Here is a 17,009-nt window from a genome sequence, read left to right as displayed (position 1 = left end):
AGCTCTTTCCCAGCCATCTTCATTTCTATGCAAAGGGAGTTGCTTCTTTCTCTGTCTTGTCACCCGTGTCTGAGAAACCATTATTCATGGGGCTAAGATGAATCGTTTTTTTAGTCGAGAAGTTGACAAAATAGGAAGAAAGTGCTTTGCTCGACGCAAGCCAAAACCTCATGAAATTAAGTTGCTAAATGTGTTATCTTTTGCAGATATAGTGGACTTTAAAATACTTTGTAGTGAATAGGTTTGAAGAAATAACATTTCATTGACAGTACACACTTAGAAAAAATGAGTTCTATGCCCATGGGTGAACCCTTTGAAGAACCCTTTTGTGTTCTTACCTGTACACCTATAAATTCAAAACAGAGTCGAGTAAGCTGACTGGCCATTGACTTTTATTAAAGTGAATATGTTGAATTTCTAAATGGAAAAGATACTTCATTAACAACAAAAGCACAATGACAACACATCCATCTGCACATGACTGATTATCTTACTATTCTCTTAAATAAAGTAAACTATGGAAAGATAGGGGGGAAAAGTATAGTCCTATGATAGCTATGTCTTGAAGGTGACACACAAAGAAATTTCATTGCAAAGTATCCTCCTTTATAGGCTTAATAGATACATACTTTCTTTAAACAGGTTAATTATCTGGGACAAAGTCCTTTAAAGACAGGCGACGTAACTCAAACCACTAGAAAACCTAACAATAGAAAGATTCCATTGCAAGGGGTCAATTATGTAACAATAAGACAGCAGCAGGGTGCAACTACCCCCCCCCCCCCCCCCCCCCCCGACTAGAGTAGGAACCATTCAGCATTTGAAACACATCACATATTGGCTCCTATCTAAGGAAATAAACTATCTGTAGGTTACGCATTGAGAATGCAAAGCAACTAATTTCTGAGGCTCGGTCATGCATTTTAAATGGCGAGCTCCAGTCGTTCTCTTCAAATTCTACTGAAGTGTAAGCAAGTTATAGCAAGTAGTCATTAAAAAGCATGTAGTGTATCACATTGCAGTAACTGTATGCGTCTCCATCGCTGTCAGGAATGAAAATGCACTGACTAAACTAGAATCATTTGATTCATGCCACGTGATCGATTATAACATGGTATCGGAGTGAGAGCTTCAAAAGCGTCGCCATTGGCTTTTACAATGCAAAGAATCGCTTTCATGTTTATACATTTGGATGCTTTTCCTCGCACCCTTTTTTGTTGTTGAGAAACAGCACATTATGGTAATGACCAGTATTAGTTGACGGTACATAAGAAATATGTTGCAGAACGATACTGTAGTAACGCAGTGTTCTGTGTCCGCACAGAAACACTTGGATGCCTTTTGAATCTCTTGTCTTGGGGTTGTGTGTGTGTGGGGGCGAGCGGGAGATATGGTGTTCTGTGGTCTGTTGTTAGTTGTTAGTCATGATCCACCAGGATGCTAGGGGAAAAAAAGAGTTCTATTTGAGTTGGGGGTAAATAACATGTCATTTCTAGCAAATCTGGGTTCAAATACTTTTGCTCGGCTTGATTGAGCTTGCCTGGCACAATGTAACCAATAGAATATTTGCAAATCCCTGGCTCTCCAGGCGGGCTAAAGCAAATGCTAAAAGTATTTGAAGGATTTTAAATAGTATTTGGACCCAGGTCTGCTTTCTGGTACGTATCCATAGAAGGTAAGCTGTGTTCCCTTTAGGATGGCTTAAACTGCTATCTCAAAATCATTATTTTGTATTTTCATAAGCCACTGTAAATCGCTCAAAGACCAGTGTGAAATTATGTACTTGCCTCAATGCAACATTTTAGATGTGTATGTATTTTTTTGGGGGGGGGAGGGTGAGCAATAATGTGCAAAGCATACATTTTCAAGAAAACACAAGTGACACTGTACTTATAGGTAGGTATAGATTGAAACACACACACACACCTGGGAGCAGCATGGTAGACACAAGCTTGGGATCCTCCAGCATATCAATGACACAGCGCTGGAAATTCTTACTGGCATCGGACTGCAGGTAGCTAGGGAGGACAGGAACACAGCAACAATCAATAGACCTGTGACATGACAGTAAGACATAATCACCATTATTATCAATGTCCAATAGGAGAAAGGCTTGGTTAGTAAACCACATTACACAATACAACTAATATGTTTGGATTGATATTTCTAGTCTCTTTGCATTAAATATATGCACATGCATTTATGTGAATTAGAATGTAATTACACTGAATGTTAAGATATTGAACAAATATGACTGTGTCAGAGTCTGATCTACCCTGTACATATTGGTGTGTTTAAATCAACCCTGAGAAACAGGTTGGTGTGTTTAAATCAACCCTGAGAAACAGGTTGGTGTGTTTAAATCAACCCTGAGAAACAGGTTGGTGTGTTTAAATCAACCCTGAGAAACAGGTTGGTGTGTTTAAATCAACTCTGAGAAACAGGTTGGTGTGTTTAAATCAACTCTGAGAAACAGGTTGGTGTGTTTAAATCAACCCTGAGAAACAGGTTGGTGTGTTTAAATCAACTCTGAGAAACAGGTCGGTGTGTTTAAATCAACTCCGAGAAACAGGTCGGTGTGTTTAAATCAACCCTGAGAAACAGGTCGGTGTGTTTAAATCAACTCTGAGAAACAGGTTGCATGTGTACCATGATATTAGAGATGGGCCATCTGCTCATCATCAGCGGAAGAAAGAAATGAGCCACTTTCCAGCGTCACACACACACACACTACAGACCCACCTCATCCAGGAGATACGATCCTGCCAAAACTCATATATTATGAAGCACGACTTCCCTGGGAGCTTCTGGATAGACACACTGACAGAGAGAGAGAGCGGGAGGGAGGAGAGAGAAGAGAGAGACAGAAAGAGACCGAGAGAGTTGAAATTAGCATCTGGTAGAGTTAGTCAATCAGGCCAAAGCAATAAGATCTAATTTGCATTAAATGGGCACAAATCCATCATGATGCATAACTGTGTCTGTTTTCTTTTAAAGGAACAGAAAAATCGATCAATTAATATTTCCTTTGAAAAAGTACATTTAACTAATTCTTAGGAATCCCATAGTGGGGAAGCAAATAGAACAATCTCATTGATGACACATTTTCTATCATCTAGGAATAGGCTTTTCCTGCCAATGTGATCTGACCAGGAAGAACTGGGCTCCCGAGTGGCACAGCGGTCGAAGGCACTGCATCTCAGTGCAAGAGGCGTCACTACAGTCCTTGGTTCAATTCCGGGCTCTATCACATCTGGCCGTGATTGGGAGTCCCATAGGGCGGCACGCAATTGGCCCAGCATCGCCGGGGTAGGCCGTCATTGTAAATAAGAATTTGTTCTTAACTGACTTGCCTAGTTAAATAAAGGATACATTTTTTTTTTTAAATAAACTCTGGGCCTTAATTTCATTTTTACAGGCCAGGTCAGGTGAATCACCCGGCGGCGAGTCGCGTGCCGTGCACTGCCCTGTGCCAAGCCACTGTGCTTTGGGATCTAAGCCAGGTAACTCTCTAGCACTTTGATTTCACTTACTGCAAGTTGTCGCTGTGGTTGGATGTGGTGTCCACGTAGCTCTTGAGTACCCTCTGGAACTCCTCGAGGTCCTCCTCCGTCGCCATCATCTGCCTCTGCACCAGCAGGATGTTCTGTTGGCACGGACGCCACAAGGAAACACATCATTTACATACATTTGGTAGACGCTCTTATTAAATCAAATTCAAATCAAATGTTATTTGGCACATGCGCCAAATACAAACAGGTTTAGACCTTACCGTGAAATGCTTACTTACAAGCCCTTAACCAACAAGACAGTTCAAGAAATAGAGTTATTGACAAAATAAACTAAAGTAAATTGTTTTATAAAAAGTAACACGATGAAATAACAATAATGAGGCTATATACAGGGGGTACTGGTACAGAGTCAATGTGGGGGTACAGGTTGGTTAGACGACGTCATTTGTAAGGGTAAAGTGACTATGTATAGATAATAAACAGCGAGTAGCAGCAGTGTAAAACCAAAGGGGGGGGGGGGGGGTTAATGTAAATTGTTCGGGTGGCCATTTGATTAATTGTTCAGCAGTATTATGGCTTGGGGGTAGAAGCTGTTAAGGAGCCTTTTGGACCTAGACTTGGCGCTCCGGTACCGCTTGCCGTGCGGTAGCAGAGAGAACTGTCTTTGACTACGGTTGCTGGAATCTTTGACAATTTTTTGGCCTTTCCTCTGACACTGCCTAGTATATAGGTCCTGGATGGCAGAAAGCTTGGCCCCAGTGATGTACTGGGCCGTACGCACTACCCTCTGTAGCGCCTTACGGTCGGATGCCGAGCAGTTGCCATACCAGGCGGTGATGCAACCGGTCAGGATGCTCTCGATGGTGCAGCTGTAGAACTTTTTGAGGATCTGGGGACTCATGCCAAATCTTTTCAGTCTCCTGAGGGGGAAAAGCCATTGTCGTGCCCTCTTCACAAATGTCTTGGTGTGTTCGGACCATGTTAGTTTGTTGGTGATGTGGACACCAAGGAACTTGAAACTCTCAACCAACTCCACTACAGCCCTGTCGATGTTAATGGGGGCCTGTTCGGCCCTCCTTTTTCTGTAGTCCACGATCATCAGCTATTAGTTAGAAATGCCTCTAGAAACTAGCTTAAATTTCCTTCATACTGCACGCAGAGACATAAAAATGGTATCCATGAGTTCATCTGACTCTGGGTAAGTAGTAAAAAGGGCTAGGTTAATTGACTCTGGGTATGTAGTAAAAAGGGCTGGGTTAATTGACTCTGGGTATGTAGTAAAAAGGGCTGGGTTAATTGACTCTGGGTATGTAGTAAAAAGGGCTGGGTTAATTGACTCTGGGTATGTAGTAAAAAGGGCTGGGTTAATTGACTCTGGGTATGTAGTAAAAAGGGCTGGGTTAATTGACTCTGGGTATGTAGTAAAAAGGGCAGGGTTAATTGACTCTGGGTATGTAGTAAAAAGGGCAGGGTTAATTGACTCCGGGTATGTAGTAAAAAGGGCTGGGTTAATTGACTCTGGGTATGTAGTAAAAAGGGCTGGGTTAATTGACTCTGGGTATGTAGTAAAAAGGGCTGGGTTAATTGACTCTGGGTATGTAGTAAAAAGGGCAGGGTTAATTGACTCTGGGTATGTAGTAAAAAGGGCAGGGTTAATTGACTCCGGGTATGTAGTAAAAAGGGCTGGGTTAATTGACTCTGGGTATGTAGTAAAAAGGGCTAGGATAATTGACTTTGTCAGTAGAACAAAGGGCTAAAATGTCGCACTATCCATGTAAGCCTTATTTATACCCTACAGAGTACACAATGCAATAATTTCAATTAGCTATGTAAAATGGCAATGGCACATATTTGCCTAGCAACATATAGGTAGATGTGTGCAGCCCTGCAATTTATACATCGAAGCAAGTACACAAGATTGACATTTTGAGTAGCTAATTGCCTTCTTGCATTGCGTACATATATAAGGTATAAATTAGGCTTCAACATACAGTAGGTAGGTAAGACAAACATATCAGTCTTATCTTTCAAAAAGCGGCTATCAGCTAAATCAGTCCTAGTAAGAAAAGATGAGTGTTGGTGCAAGAAAGACAAGAACAGTAAGGTGTTTGAGGGACGACATCAAACACTCCTCTGAGCTCCTACAGCTGAGCTATAGGCAACAGCTGGGCTCCTACAAAGACAGACGCAGGTTTGAGGAGCAGATGGGGGAGTGTTTTTTTTGTGGGGAAGGGGAAGCTCAATGTGTGAATGATGAAATTGAAAGTCTGGAGGTTTTCTGAGTACAGTCACCCAGGGGCGGATGCTATGTGAATTCATTTGGTTGCGTGTTGTGCGTTCCGCTTTGAAAATCAAAAACAAGATGGATCATAGAAAATGGAACAGTGAAACTGTAGCACTCACTGTAAAAAAACATGTCAACTTAAAATCCTGAGTTACCCTGACTTCAAAAAAACGTTTAACTTTTAAAGTGTACGTTCATTGGATAACTGTGCTGTTAAACTCCAATGACACCCTGTGGCCCAAGGTGCCCCTAAGGGTATTAATGAAGTTGTATTGAACTGAATCGAATTTAGAGTAACAACAATCATCACTCACAGATTTATATGTACTGGCCATCGTATCTTCTTTCAGGGGTTCCAATTTTGGACTCTGAAAAAAAAAAAAGTTAAAAACCTACTTATAATGGGAAAAGCTCAAACTCATATTGACCAGGACTTGAATCAGACCCGAGTTCAAGATGTGGGTGTTATATTATTTTGTTGTTGTTGTGTATTTTACTCCTTTTTTTCTCCCCAATTTTGATCTTGTCCCATTGCTGCAACTCCCCAACAGGCTCGGGAGGCGAAGGTTGAGTCATGCGTCCTACAAAACATGACCCAAGCAAACTGCACTTCTTAACACCCACCTGCTTAACCCAGACTGCAGGCGCCCGGCCCACCACAAGGAGTCGTAGGGCGCGATGAGCCAAGTAAAGCCCCTCCGGCCAAACCCTTCCCTAACCTGGACGACACTGGGCCTATGGGACTCCCAGTCACGGCCAGTTGTGACACAGCCTGGGATCGAACCCAAGTCTGTAGTGATGCCTCAAGCAAGGCGTTGCAGTGCCTTAGACCGCTGCGCCACTCTGGAGGCCCGTGTGTTTTCTTTTAAATACTTTAGCTCTGCTTGACTGAGCTTTCATGATGGAATTGAACCAATGGAAAAGTCCCAAAAGTGTAAGCCACACCCATGTGGCTCAATCAAACGCTCAAACTATCTGAAAGAAAACAAATACTACTTGAACCTAGGTCTGACTAGAATATAATTATCTCATGCACGGTATATAATATAATTATCCAATACATTGTATCATTGACACACATTCTGACTAGAGTTTATTTCAACCCCTGCCCGTACATTTAGAACCCTCTATTTCCATTCAATCATGAGAAATAGAGCAATATAAGCTATCATATTAAATTAGAGTATGAAGTTGAACCTAAAGGTGATATAGCTCACTGCAAAGGGAATGAGAGGCTGTGAGGTGACGATTGATATTGCACTACAGGACGTGCTGCAGGTTATGAATTGCTCTGATATTGCAGTACAGGTTCCTCTTGATTGACAAAGGAGACAGTCATACAGATAGGCAGGCAGGCGAAAGAAAGGGCTTAGGGAGTAAAAGAATGACAGACAGACAGAACAGGAGATACAGAGAGCATAGGGATTTAAAGTTGTGAGTGAGAGAGAACAAGAACCGGTTAAAGGAATGAGCGGCAGAGAGCATTAGAGCAAGAGGTATTCAGGTTGTCAGGATGAGATATCCCCAGGACAGTCCAGTACCTGCCACTCCAGCTTGTCCAATAGCAACTGGAGCCTGTTGATCTGGGAGCACCACTGGTCATCAGTCTCCATGGTCAATCCTAAGAAACACACACACGTTTTTGTTACTTGTCATGATTTTCTGGGGAGTAAAAATATATTCCCATTCAAAATCCTATTTTCCCAAACCCCTAACCTAAAATAGCATTTTTACTTTTCAATAACCACAACAACATAATTTAGCAGACGTTTGTTTATATCAACTTACAACAGTGAGCGCAATTTTTTTTTGTATTATTGACACCGGCGGGAATCAAACTCACAACCCTGGCGTTGCTACTTTTTCACTCCACAGGAGTTGAGATGTAGCAGGGTGTTGTGTTCCCTCCTTCAAGAGGCGTACGTAACAGCCACACTCTTACCAACTGAGCCACACAGGATTGTGTGGATTAAGCATTGGTATTACCTGTAGTGAGAATGCCTGAGTAGGGGTCAGTGGGGGAGAGGCACATGTTCTTCTGAACCTTGCGGCCACATCGCCTGCTGTTCCTCTGCGCCGAGGGATGCTCCACCACCTTCACCTCTCTCCTGAAAACAGACAGAACCAGAAAAGGAATAAATATCAAAACAAATGGTGTAACTGTCAGAGAGGTGAGAAAGGGAGGGATGTCACAGGGGACAAAGAGAGGAGGAATAACATTCAGAGAAGAAAAGAATAGTGGAGAATGAAGATGGTAGAAGGCAGGCAGTAGAAAGTAGGTGGTAGTAGAAGGTAGACAGTAGGCGGTAGGCAGTAGTAGACGCTAGCAGTAGTAGACTGTAGCAGCAGTAGGAGGTAGCAGCAGTAGATGGTAGCAGTAGTAGACGCTAGCAGTAGTAGATGGTAGCAGCAGTAGGCGGTAGCAGCAGTAGGAGGTAGCAGCAGTAGACGGTAGCAGCAGTAGACGGTAGCAGCAGTAGTAGACGGTAGCAGCAGTAGACGGTAGCAGCAGTAGACGGTAGCAGCAGTAGACGGTAGATGGTAGCAGCAGTAGACTGTAGTAGCAGCAGTAGACGGTCGTAGCAGCAGTAGACAGGAGCAGCAGTAGACAGTAGGCGGTAGCAGCAAAAAACGGTGGCAGCAGTAGACAGTAGATGGTAGCAGCAGTAGACGGTAGCAGCAGTAGACGGTAGCAGCAGTAGACGGCAGCAGCAGTAGACGGCAGCAGCAGTAGACGGTAGCAGCAGTAGACGGTAACGGCAGTAGACGGTAACGGCAGTAGACGGCAGCAGCAGTAGATGGTAGCAGCAGTAGAAGGCAGCAGCAGTAGAAGGCAGCAGCAGTAGACGGTAACGGCAGTAGACGGCAGCAGCAGTAGACGGCAGCAGCAGTAGACGGCAGCAGCAGTAGATGGTAGCAGCAGTAGACGGCAGCAGCAGTAGACGGCAGCAGCAGTAGAAGGCAGCAGCAGTAGATGGTAGCAGCAGTAGAAGGCAGCAGCAGTAGACGGTAGCAGCAGTAGACGGTAGCAGCGGTAGACGGCAGCAGCAGTAGACGGTAGCAGCAGTAGACGGTAGCAGCAGTAGATGGTAACAGCAGTAGACGGCAGCAGCGGTAGACGGTAGCAGCAGTAGACGGCAGCAGCGGTAGACGGTAGCAGCAGTAGAAGGCAGCAGCAGTAGATGGTAGCAGCAGTAGACGGCAGCAGCAGTAGACGGTAGCAGCAGTAGACAGACTGTAGCAGCAGTAGACGGTAACGGCAGTAGACGGCAGCAGCAGTAGACGGTAGCAGCAGTAGACGGTAGCAGCAGTAGATGGTAACAGCTGTAGACGGCAGCAGTAGATGGTAACAGCGGTAGACGGCAGCAGCAGTAGACGGCAGCAGCAGTAGACGGCAGCAGCAGTAGACGGTAGCAGCAGTAGACGGTAGCAGCAGTAGACGGTAACAGCAGCAGTAGACGGTAACAGCAGCAGTAGACGGTAACAGCAGCAGTAGACGGTAACAGCAGCAGTAGACGGTAACAGCAGTAGACAGACTGTAACAGCAGTAGACGGCAGCAGCAGTAGACGGTAGCAGCAGTAGATTGCAGCAGCAGTAGATGGTAGCAGCAGTAGACGGTAGCAGCAGTAGGCGGTAGCAGCAGTAGGCGGTAGCAGCAGTAGGCGGTAGCAGCAGTAGATGGTAGCAGCAGTAGATGGTAGCACCAGTAGACAGACTGTAACAGCAGTAGGCGGCAGCAGTAGACAGACTAACAGCAGTAGGCGGCAGCCGTAGACAGACTGTAGCAGCAGTAGGGGGTAGCAGCAGTAGATGGTAGCAGCAGTAGATGGTAGCAGCAGTAGATGGTAGCAGCAGTAGACAGACTGTAACAGCAGTAGACGGCAGCAGCAGTAGCAGCAATAGACGGTAGCAGCAGTAGACGGCAGCAGCAGTAGATGGTAGCAGCAGTAGATGGTAGCAGCAGTAGATGGTAGCAGCAGTAGACAGACTAGCAGCAGTAGACGGCAGCAGCAGTAGATGGTAGCAGCAGTAGATGGTAGCAGCAGTAGACGGTAGCAGCAGTAGACAGACTGTAGCAGCAGTAGACGGTAGCAGCAGTAGGCGGTAGCAGCAGTAGGCGGTAGCAGCAGTAGGCGGTAGCAGCAGTAGGCGGTAGCAGCAGTAGATGGTAGCAGCAGTAGACAGTCTGTAACAGCAGTAGGCGGCAGCAGTAGACAGACTGTAACAGCAGTAGGCGGCAGCAGTAGACAGACTGTAGCAGCAGTAGGGGGTAGCAGCAGTAGATGGTAGCAGCAGTAGATGGTAGCAACAGTAGACAGACTGTAACAGCAGTAGGCGGCAGCAGTAGACAGACTGTAACAGCAGTAGGCAGCAGCAGCAGTAGACAGACTGTAGCAGCAGTAGGGGGTAGCAGCAGTAGATGGTAGCAGCAGTAGACAGACTGTAGCAGCAGTAGGGGGTAGCAGCAGGAGATGGTAGCAGCAGTAGATGGCAGCAGCAGTAGACAGACTGTAACAGCAGTAGGCGGTAGCAGCAGTAGATGGTAGCAGCAGTAGACAGACTGTAACAGCAGTAGGCGGCAGCAGTAGACAGACTAACAGCAGTAGGCGGCAGCAGTAGACAGACTGTAGCAGCAGTAGACGGTAGCAGCAGTAGACGGTGCAGCAGTAGACGGTAGCAGCAGTAGACGGTAGCAGCAGTAGGCGGCAGCAGCAGTAGGCGGCAGCAGCAGTAGGCGGCAGCAGCAGTAGACAGACTAACAGCAGTAGGCGGCAGCAGTAGACAGACTGTAACAGCAGTAGGCGGCAGCAGTAGACAGACTGTAGCAGCAGTAGGGGGTAGCAGCAGTAGATGGTAGCAGCAGTAGATGGTAGCAACAGTAGACAGACTGTAATAGCAGTAGGCGGCAGCAGTAGACAGACTGTAACAGCAGTAGGCAGCAGCAGTAGACAGACTGTAGCAGCAGTAGGGGGTAGCAGCAGTAGATGGTAGCAGCAGTAGATGGTAGCAGCAGTAGACAGACTGTAGCAGCAGTAGACGGTAGCAGCAGTAGACGGTAGCAGCAGTAGACGACAGCAGCAGTAGACGGTAGCAGCAGTAGACAGTAGACGGCAGCAGCAGTAGACGGTAGCAGCAGTAGACGGTAGCAGCAGTAGACAGTAGACGGTAGCAGCAGTAGACGGTAGCAGCAGTAGACAGCAGCAGCAGTAGACAGTAGACGGTAGCAGCAGTAGACGGTAGCAGCAGTAGACTGCAGCAGCAGTAGACAGTAGACGACAGCAGCAGTAGATGGCAGCAGCAGTAGACGGTAGCAGCAGTAGACGGTAGACGGCAGCAGCAGACGGCAGCAGCAGCAGCAGTAGACGGCAGCAGCAGTAGACGGCAGCAGCAGTAGACAGTAGGCGGTAGCAGCAGTAGACGGTAGCAGCAGTAGACAGTAGACGGTAGCAGCAGTAGACAGTAGACGGCAGCAGCAGTAGACAGTAGACGGCAGCAGCAGTAGACGGCAGCAGCAGTAGACGGTAGCAGCAGTAGACGGTAGCAGCAGTAGACAGTAGACGGTAGCAGCAGTAGACAGTGACGGCAGCAGCAGTAGACGGCAGCAGCAGTAGACAGTAGACGGCAGCAGCAGTAGACGGTAGCAGTACATTTGTCCAACCAAAACACAACAAAGAAGGGTGAAAGCGATTTTGTGGATAGTTCCAATTCCAAATGACAAGCCCAACATTGTAATTATCCCCTTGGGAAGTGTAGGACATGGTTTTGACTGCTCAGGGCTGACCCTAACCATTCATAGATGAAGTGTGTGTGTTTATGTAGTTGTGCAACAGAGTAAATTGTGTGTGTGTGCATGTGCATCTGAGTCTGTGGGTGTCTCAGTGTGTGCATTTGTGTGACAGAGTAGATGGATGGAGAAACATTGTTTTCTCCAGCAGGTTAAGACTCTGTGTGCCTGCCTGTCCCACTGACAGAGCAGAGGGAGTGTATGACTGGGACACTTCTACTGCTGGGCCAGTTAGCAGCCCCAAAGGGCACTGCAGCACGTAGAGGACTACCACAGACGAACAGAAAGGAGGACAAAAGTATTTAGTAATGAGGTGGTTCCATAATTTTTTAGAAATGAGGTAGTGCCATAATGTTTAGTAGTGAGGTGGTGCCATAGTATTTAGTAATGAGGCGGTGCCATAGTATTTATTAATGAGGCGGTGCCATAGTATTTAGTAATGAGGTGGTGCAATGGTATTTAGTAATGAGGTGCTGCCATAGTATTTAGTAATGAGGTGGTGCCATAGTATTTAGTAATGAGGTGCTGCCATAGTATTTAGTAATGAGGTGGTGCCATAGTATTTAGTAATGAGGTGGTGCCATAGTATTTAGTAATGAGGTGGTGAGCCTTCACCATGCGCTGCCCCTCACTAACAATACCGCTACAGAATTATTTAGTAGTGAGTTTGTGGCTGGAATGGTGTTGAGAGGTGAGGTAATTCCACAATTTTTTTAGTAGTGAGGTGCAGCTGGTGTGGTGTTGATTCCTGAGGTGCTGTTGTGTATTTGAGACTGGGTATTCAGTAGTATTGTGCTGCCATAGTCTTTAGGTGTGTTGAGCACTAGTGACTCACGGCGCAGGGCTGCTTTGCTCCTCCACAGCCTCCATGGCACACTGCAGGGACATTTGAAGAGAGAGCAGCTGGCTGGAGGTCTCCCTCAGCATGAAGCGGGTCACAAACTGTCCCAGCACAGAGGAGCCCTGGTACTCCTAACGAGGGAGAGATGGGGGAGAGGAGGTGGGGATAGAGGAGAGTAGGTGGGGTGGGAGAGAGGGGGTAGAAGAGTGGGATGGGAGTGGGTAGAGAGGATAAGGAGGGAAAGGTGGGGGAGAGGGGAGCAGGGGTGGGGAGACACAGGAGGTGAGTAAGAGAAAGGGAGCGAGAGGGAACAGGTTGGCAACCTTTATTCGGAAAACCCAAATTAATTCTAAGAGCTGTTATGCTCACGACAGCTACAGCATCAGGAGATAAGGGCGAAAGCTCATAAGATGTTTTACTCCAATTCAATCGCTATGTTTCACAGCATGCATGATTCTTAGCCATTTCAAATATTGAACATGGAACGGTTTTCATAAATATATATATATATTCATTCCATCTTTAACTAGCGGGAGACTCGTCGTAACAAGACTGTAATTTAAGCCGACCTAGAGGAATGGTGCAGGATGGTTAATGGAGTAATTGTAGTGGAGCACCACACTAGAATCTACAATGACAACCTGGCAGCGTCCCAAAAGGCACACTATTCCCTACATAGTGCACAACTTTTGACCAGAGCCCTATGAGCCTTGGTCAAAAGTAGTGCCCTATATGGTGAATAGGGTGCAATTTAGGAGGCTACCCTTGCTACTGTAGATTAATACCATGGGGGAATTCTAGTCTAGGGCCTTGGTGATGACATTTATGACAGACTACAGCTGCTAACAATCGCTAGCGAAAACCTCTATGGGTTTCCTTCTGACAGTGAATAAGAAAGTGCATGAATGAATGGGGCTTTAATTGTGACAGGGTGCATAATTATGCAGTAAAAGCCCTCTTTTTCTAACAGGGATAGCTGGATTTTCTCCTTCCTTCACTGATGTGCTTCACTGATTCCTGGGCTGGCTAATATAGGTTTCCATCACAGATAAGAAAATAAATAAAAAAGGTATCTTCTTGAGGTAGATTCGATAACACTTTCTTTTAATGTCTGATTATTAAAGTCTTATCTTTATTATTGTACAGTTGGTTAATCATTGAAATCTGATCTCACTCATAAAGTAGTTTGTAGCCTAAATAAAACAGTTACTTACTAATGTAAAAAAATACATTGACAAATGACAATTTACAACAGCTTACAAATGGTGAACAAAATTAATGAATTGTGGTTTGTAAGAAATGTATAGTCACACCTTGAATTGAAGTGTTACAATAGATTCAACCAAATTACTATGATCTTTAGATCCCAGACTCCAAGGCTCGTCCAACACGTTGATTTTTGTCATGGTCTTCACATTTTTATTTCTGGATAATATCAACCATAAGGATAATAAATAGGAAACTGAAAGAAAAGGCACCTTGTAGCGCATTGGAGTTTTTAATATGTCCTTTACGAACCAAGGTAGGTCTACTTTGTTTCTCACCTATTCCTATCTGTATAAAACGTGTATGCAATAATTAACAATATAAAGCCAAAAACATATAGCTGGCAGTCATATGAAGATATCACTGAAATGTAAGGCCAGTTACAGTGCCTTCAGAAACTATTCACACCCCTTGATTCTTTCCACATTTTGTTGTGTTACAGCCTGAATTTAAAATTGATTAAATTTAGATTTGTTTTGTAACTGGTCTACACACAATACCCCATAATGTCAAAGTGGAATTATGGTTTTTGATATTTTTACATATTAGTTAAAAGTTAAAAACTGAAATGTCAAGTCAATAAGTATTCAACCCCTTTGTTATGGCAAGCCTAAACACGTTCAGGAGTAATGTGCTTAACATGTCACATAATAAGTTGCATGGACTCATGATTTTTGAATGACTACCTCATCTCTGTACCCCACACATCCAATTATCTGTAAGGTCCCTCAGTCGAGCAGTGATCCCTGTAGCCGGTCTCATCATCATCGGTTATCAGGCCTACCACCGTCGTGCATCTGCAAACTTAATGATGTTGTTGGAGTCATGTGCAGCCATGTAGTCTTGGGTGAACAGGGAGTACAGGAAGGGACTAAGCACCCACCCCTGAGGGGCCCCTGTGTTGAGGGTCAGTGTGGCGTGTGTGTTGTTGCCTACCCTCAAGCATTGTGGTGGCTTCATCATGTTATGGGTATGCTTGGATCGGCGTCGCGTCAACGAGACAGTTGAAAATCATGCAGCGCGTTATGTCAAGATCGCAGATTTTAGATAAACAAAATATTTCGGTACATATAAGTGTCTTATATCGGCTGAAAGCTTAAATTCTTGTTAATATAACTGCACTGTCCAATTTACACTAGCTATTACTGCGAAAAAATGCCATGCTATTGTTTGAGGAGAGCTCCTAACAACAAAACACTTTTTTCACCGCGATAGGTTTGATAAATTCACCTCTGAAGGTGAAATGTGTACTTACATTCTGAAATCATGCTCTGATTTATCATCCAAAGGGTCCCAGAGATAACATTAAGTGTTGTTTTGTTAGATAAAATAATTTTTCATATCCTAAAAAGGTCCATATAGCATGCACAATTGATTTTGTATTTCCACTCATTCAATTTGCAAAGAAAGGAATCTGTGAAACTCTCACCCTAAACGTTGTTTCAACGAGTCAAATCACGTTCGTATGTATTCCTCAGAGATCCTAGAAGGTAACAAGACTTCGCTATATCATTAGGGGTGCAGTATATCCTATAGGACACCATATTTGGTCAGAGAGCGACGCCTTCATGGCACGCCGATGACGCGGGCGGCCATCACTTGAACGACTATCTTTGTCAAATAAGCACCAACCGGGGTCAAACAAAGCTAGCTTGATAGCCAATGAGCTGGGCTTTATGGAAGTATCCGGAAACCATGTATATATCGTAAAATGTAGCTGCTAACCTTGTACGACAGCATGCCTTTTCATTTTGGACAAAAATTACAAGGATATTCAGAGTTATGAAAACTGGTTGTTTTGCAAATGTTGAACTTATAATATGGCTACTAATAGTTGGAAAGCTAAATCAAAGTCCAAGTATATAGATTTGATAATATTCTTGCAGAAAAAAATGTAATATGAATGCGAATGTCTAATACACGATTTGCTTCACACTAAAAGTATTGTAGTTCACTCATACTTCAAGTTATCCATCTGAAACTTTGCACATACACTGCTACCTTCTTGTGGACACTATCGGAATTACAACCAGAGTGATGGCTAGAACTGTGACCTTTCTCTTGCATTTCAAAGATGGTGGTAGAATTTATTTTAGTTTTTTTCTTTGTGTTTTCTTCTACCAGATCTATTGTGTTATATTCTCCAACATTCAATTCACATTTCCTCAAACTTCAAAGTGTTTCCTTTCAAATGGTACCAAGAATATGCATATATTTTTTTCAGGATGAAACAAGAAACGGAATTGAGCTAAGCACAGGCAAAATCCTAGTTCAGTCTGCTTTCCACCAGACACTGTGTCACATGTGTAGAGAGGAGTAGGAAGGAGGCAGTCTCAGGTTTAGAACTACTGACATTTATTAAAGCACTATACATTAAACCGGGACGAAACCCAAAGTGCAAAATATTAAAGTACTCAGGAAATACTAGTAGAGTGAAGGGCGTTTACCAGTAGCAGGTTCGGCAGAAGCTAGAAGGCAGGCGACGCCGAACGCCTGAGCTGGACAGAAGGGGGAGCCAAAGCGAAGGCTGGTGTGATACACTGGGAGATTAATTCACCTTTCAGCAGGAAAATAACCAAAAACACAAGGCCAAATCTACACTGGAGTTGCTTACCAAGAAGACAGAGAATGTTCCGGAGTAGCAGAGTTACAGTTTTGACTTAAATCGGCTAGAAAATCTATGGGAAGACCTGAAAATGGTTGCCTAGCAATGATCAACAACCAATTTGACAGAGCTTGAATAATTTAGGAAAGAATAATGAGCAAATGTTGCACAATCCAGCTGTGGCAAGCTCTTAGAGACTTACTCAGAAAGACTCACAGCTATAATTGCTGCCAAAGATGATTCTAACATGTATTGGGGGTTGAATGCTTACAGTATCTAATCAAGATACTGTATTTTAGTGGTTTATTTTTTATATACACTACCGTTCAAAAGTTTGGGGTCACTTAGAAATGTCCTTGTTTTTGAAAGAAAAGCACATTTGAGAAACAGACGCCTCACAAATCCTCAACTGGCAGCTTCATTAAATAATACCCGCAAAACACCAGTCTCAATGTCAACAGTGAAGAGGCGTCTCCGGGATGCTGGCCTTCTAGGTAGAGTTCCTCTGTCCAGTGTCTGTGGTCTTTTGCCCTTCTTAATCTTTTATTTTTATTGTCCAGTCTGAGATATGGCTTTTTCTTCCCGGAGTCGCCTCTTCACTGTTGACGTTGAGACGGGTGTTTTGCGGGTACTATTTAATGAAGCTGCCAGTTGAGGACTTGTGAGGCGTTTGTTTCTCAAACTAGACACTCTAATATACTTGTCCTCTTGCTCA

The 17,009-nt window shown here is 44.4% G+C and overlaps 1 protein-coding gene across 2 annotated transcripts in view; it reads right to left on the bottom strand.

Moving 5' to 3' along the window:
- Window positions 1–783: 783 nt before the first annotated feature.
- necab3 (N-terminal EF-hand calcium binding protein 3) overlaps window positions 784–17,009 on the bottom strand; it is a 48,861-nt gene continuing 32,635 nt past the window's right edge. The window contains exons 7-14 of one of the 2 annotated variants that reach the window (XM_029693044.1): window positions 12,418–12,554; window positions 7,783–7,904; window positions 7,338–7,417; window positions 6,111–6,164; window positions 3,534–3,646; window positions 2,743–2,820; window positions 1,927–2,018; window positions 784–1,440 (exon numbers count right to left, since the gene is read on the bottom strand). In XM_029693044.1, the coding sequence (XP_029548904.1) occupies window positions 1,412–1,440; window positions 1,927–2,018; window positions 2,743–2,820; window positions 3,534–3,646; window positions 6,111–6,164; window positions 7,338–7,417; window positions 7,783–7,904; window positions 12,418–12,554 (705 nt within the window). In that variant the 3' untranslated portion in view covers window positions 784–1,411. The remainder of the gene's footprint in view (window positions 1,441–1,926; window positions 2,019–2,742; window positions 2,821–3,533; window positions 3,647–6,110; window positions 6,165–7,337; window positions 7,418–7,782; window positions 7,905–12,417; window positions 12,555–17,009) is intronic. The other variant, XM_029693045.1, reaches the window with a different exon arrangement.

The sequence above is a fragment of the Salmo trutta genome, chromosome 16, assembly GCF_901001165.1.
Source record: "Salmo trutta chromosome 16, fSalTru1.1, whole genome shotgun sequence".
NCBI classification, from domain to species: Eukaryota; Metazoa; Chordata; class Actinopteri; order Salmoniformes; family Salmonidae; genus Salmo; species Salmo trutta.
This window is presented reverse-complemented; position numbering and strand designations above follow the sequence as displayed.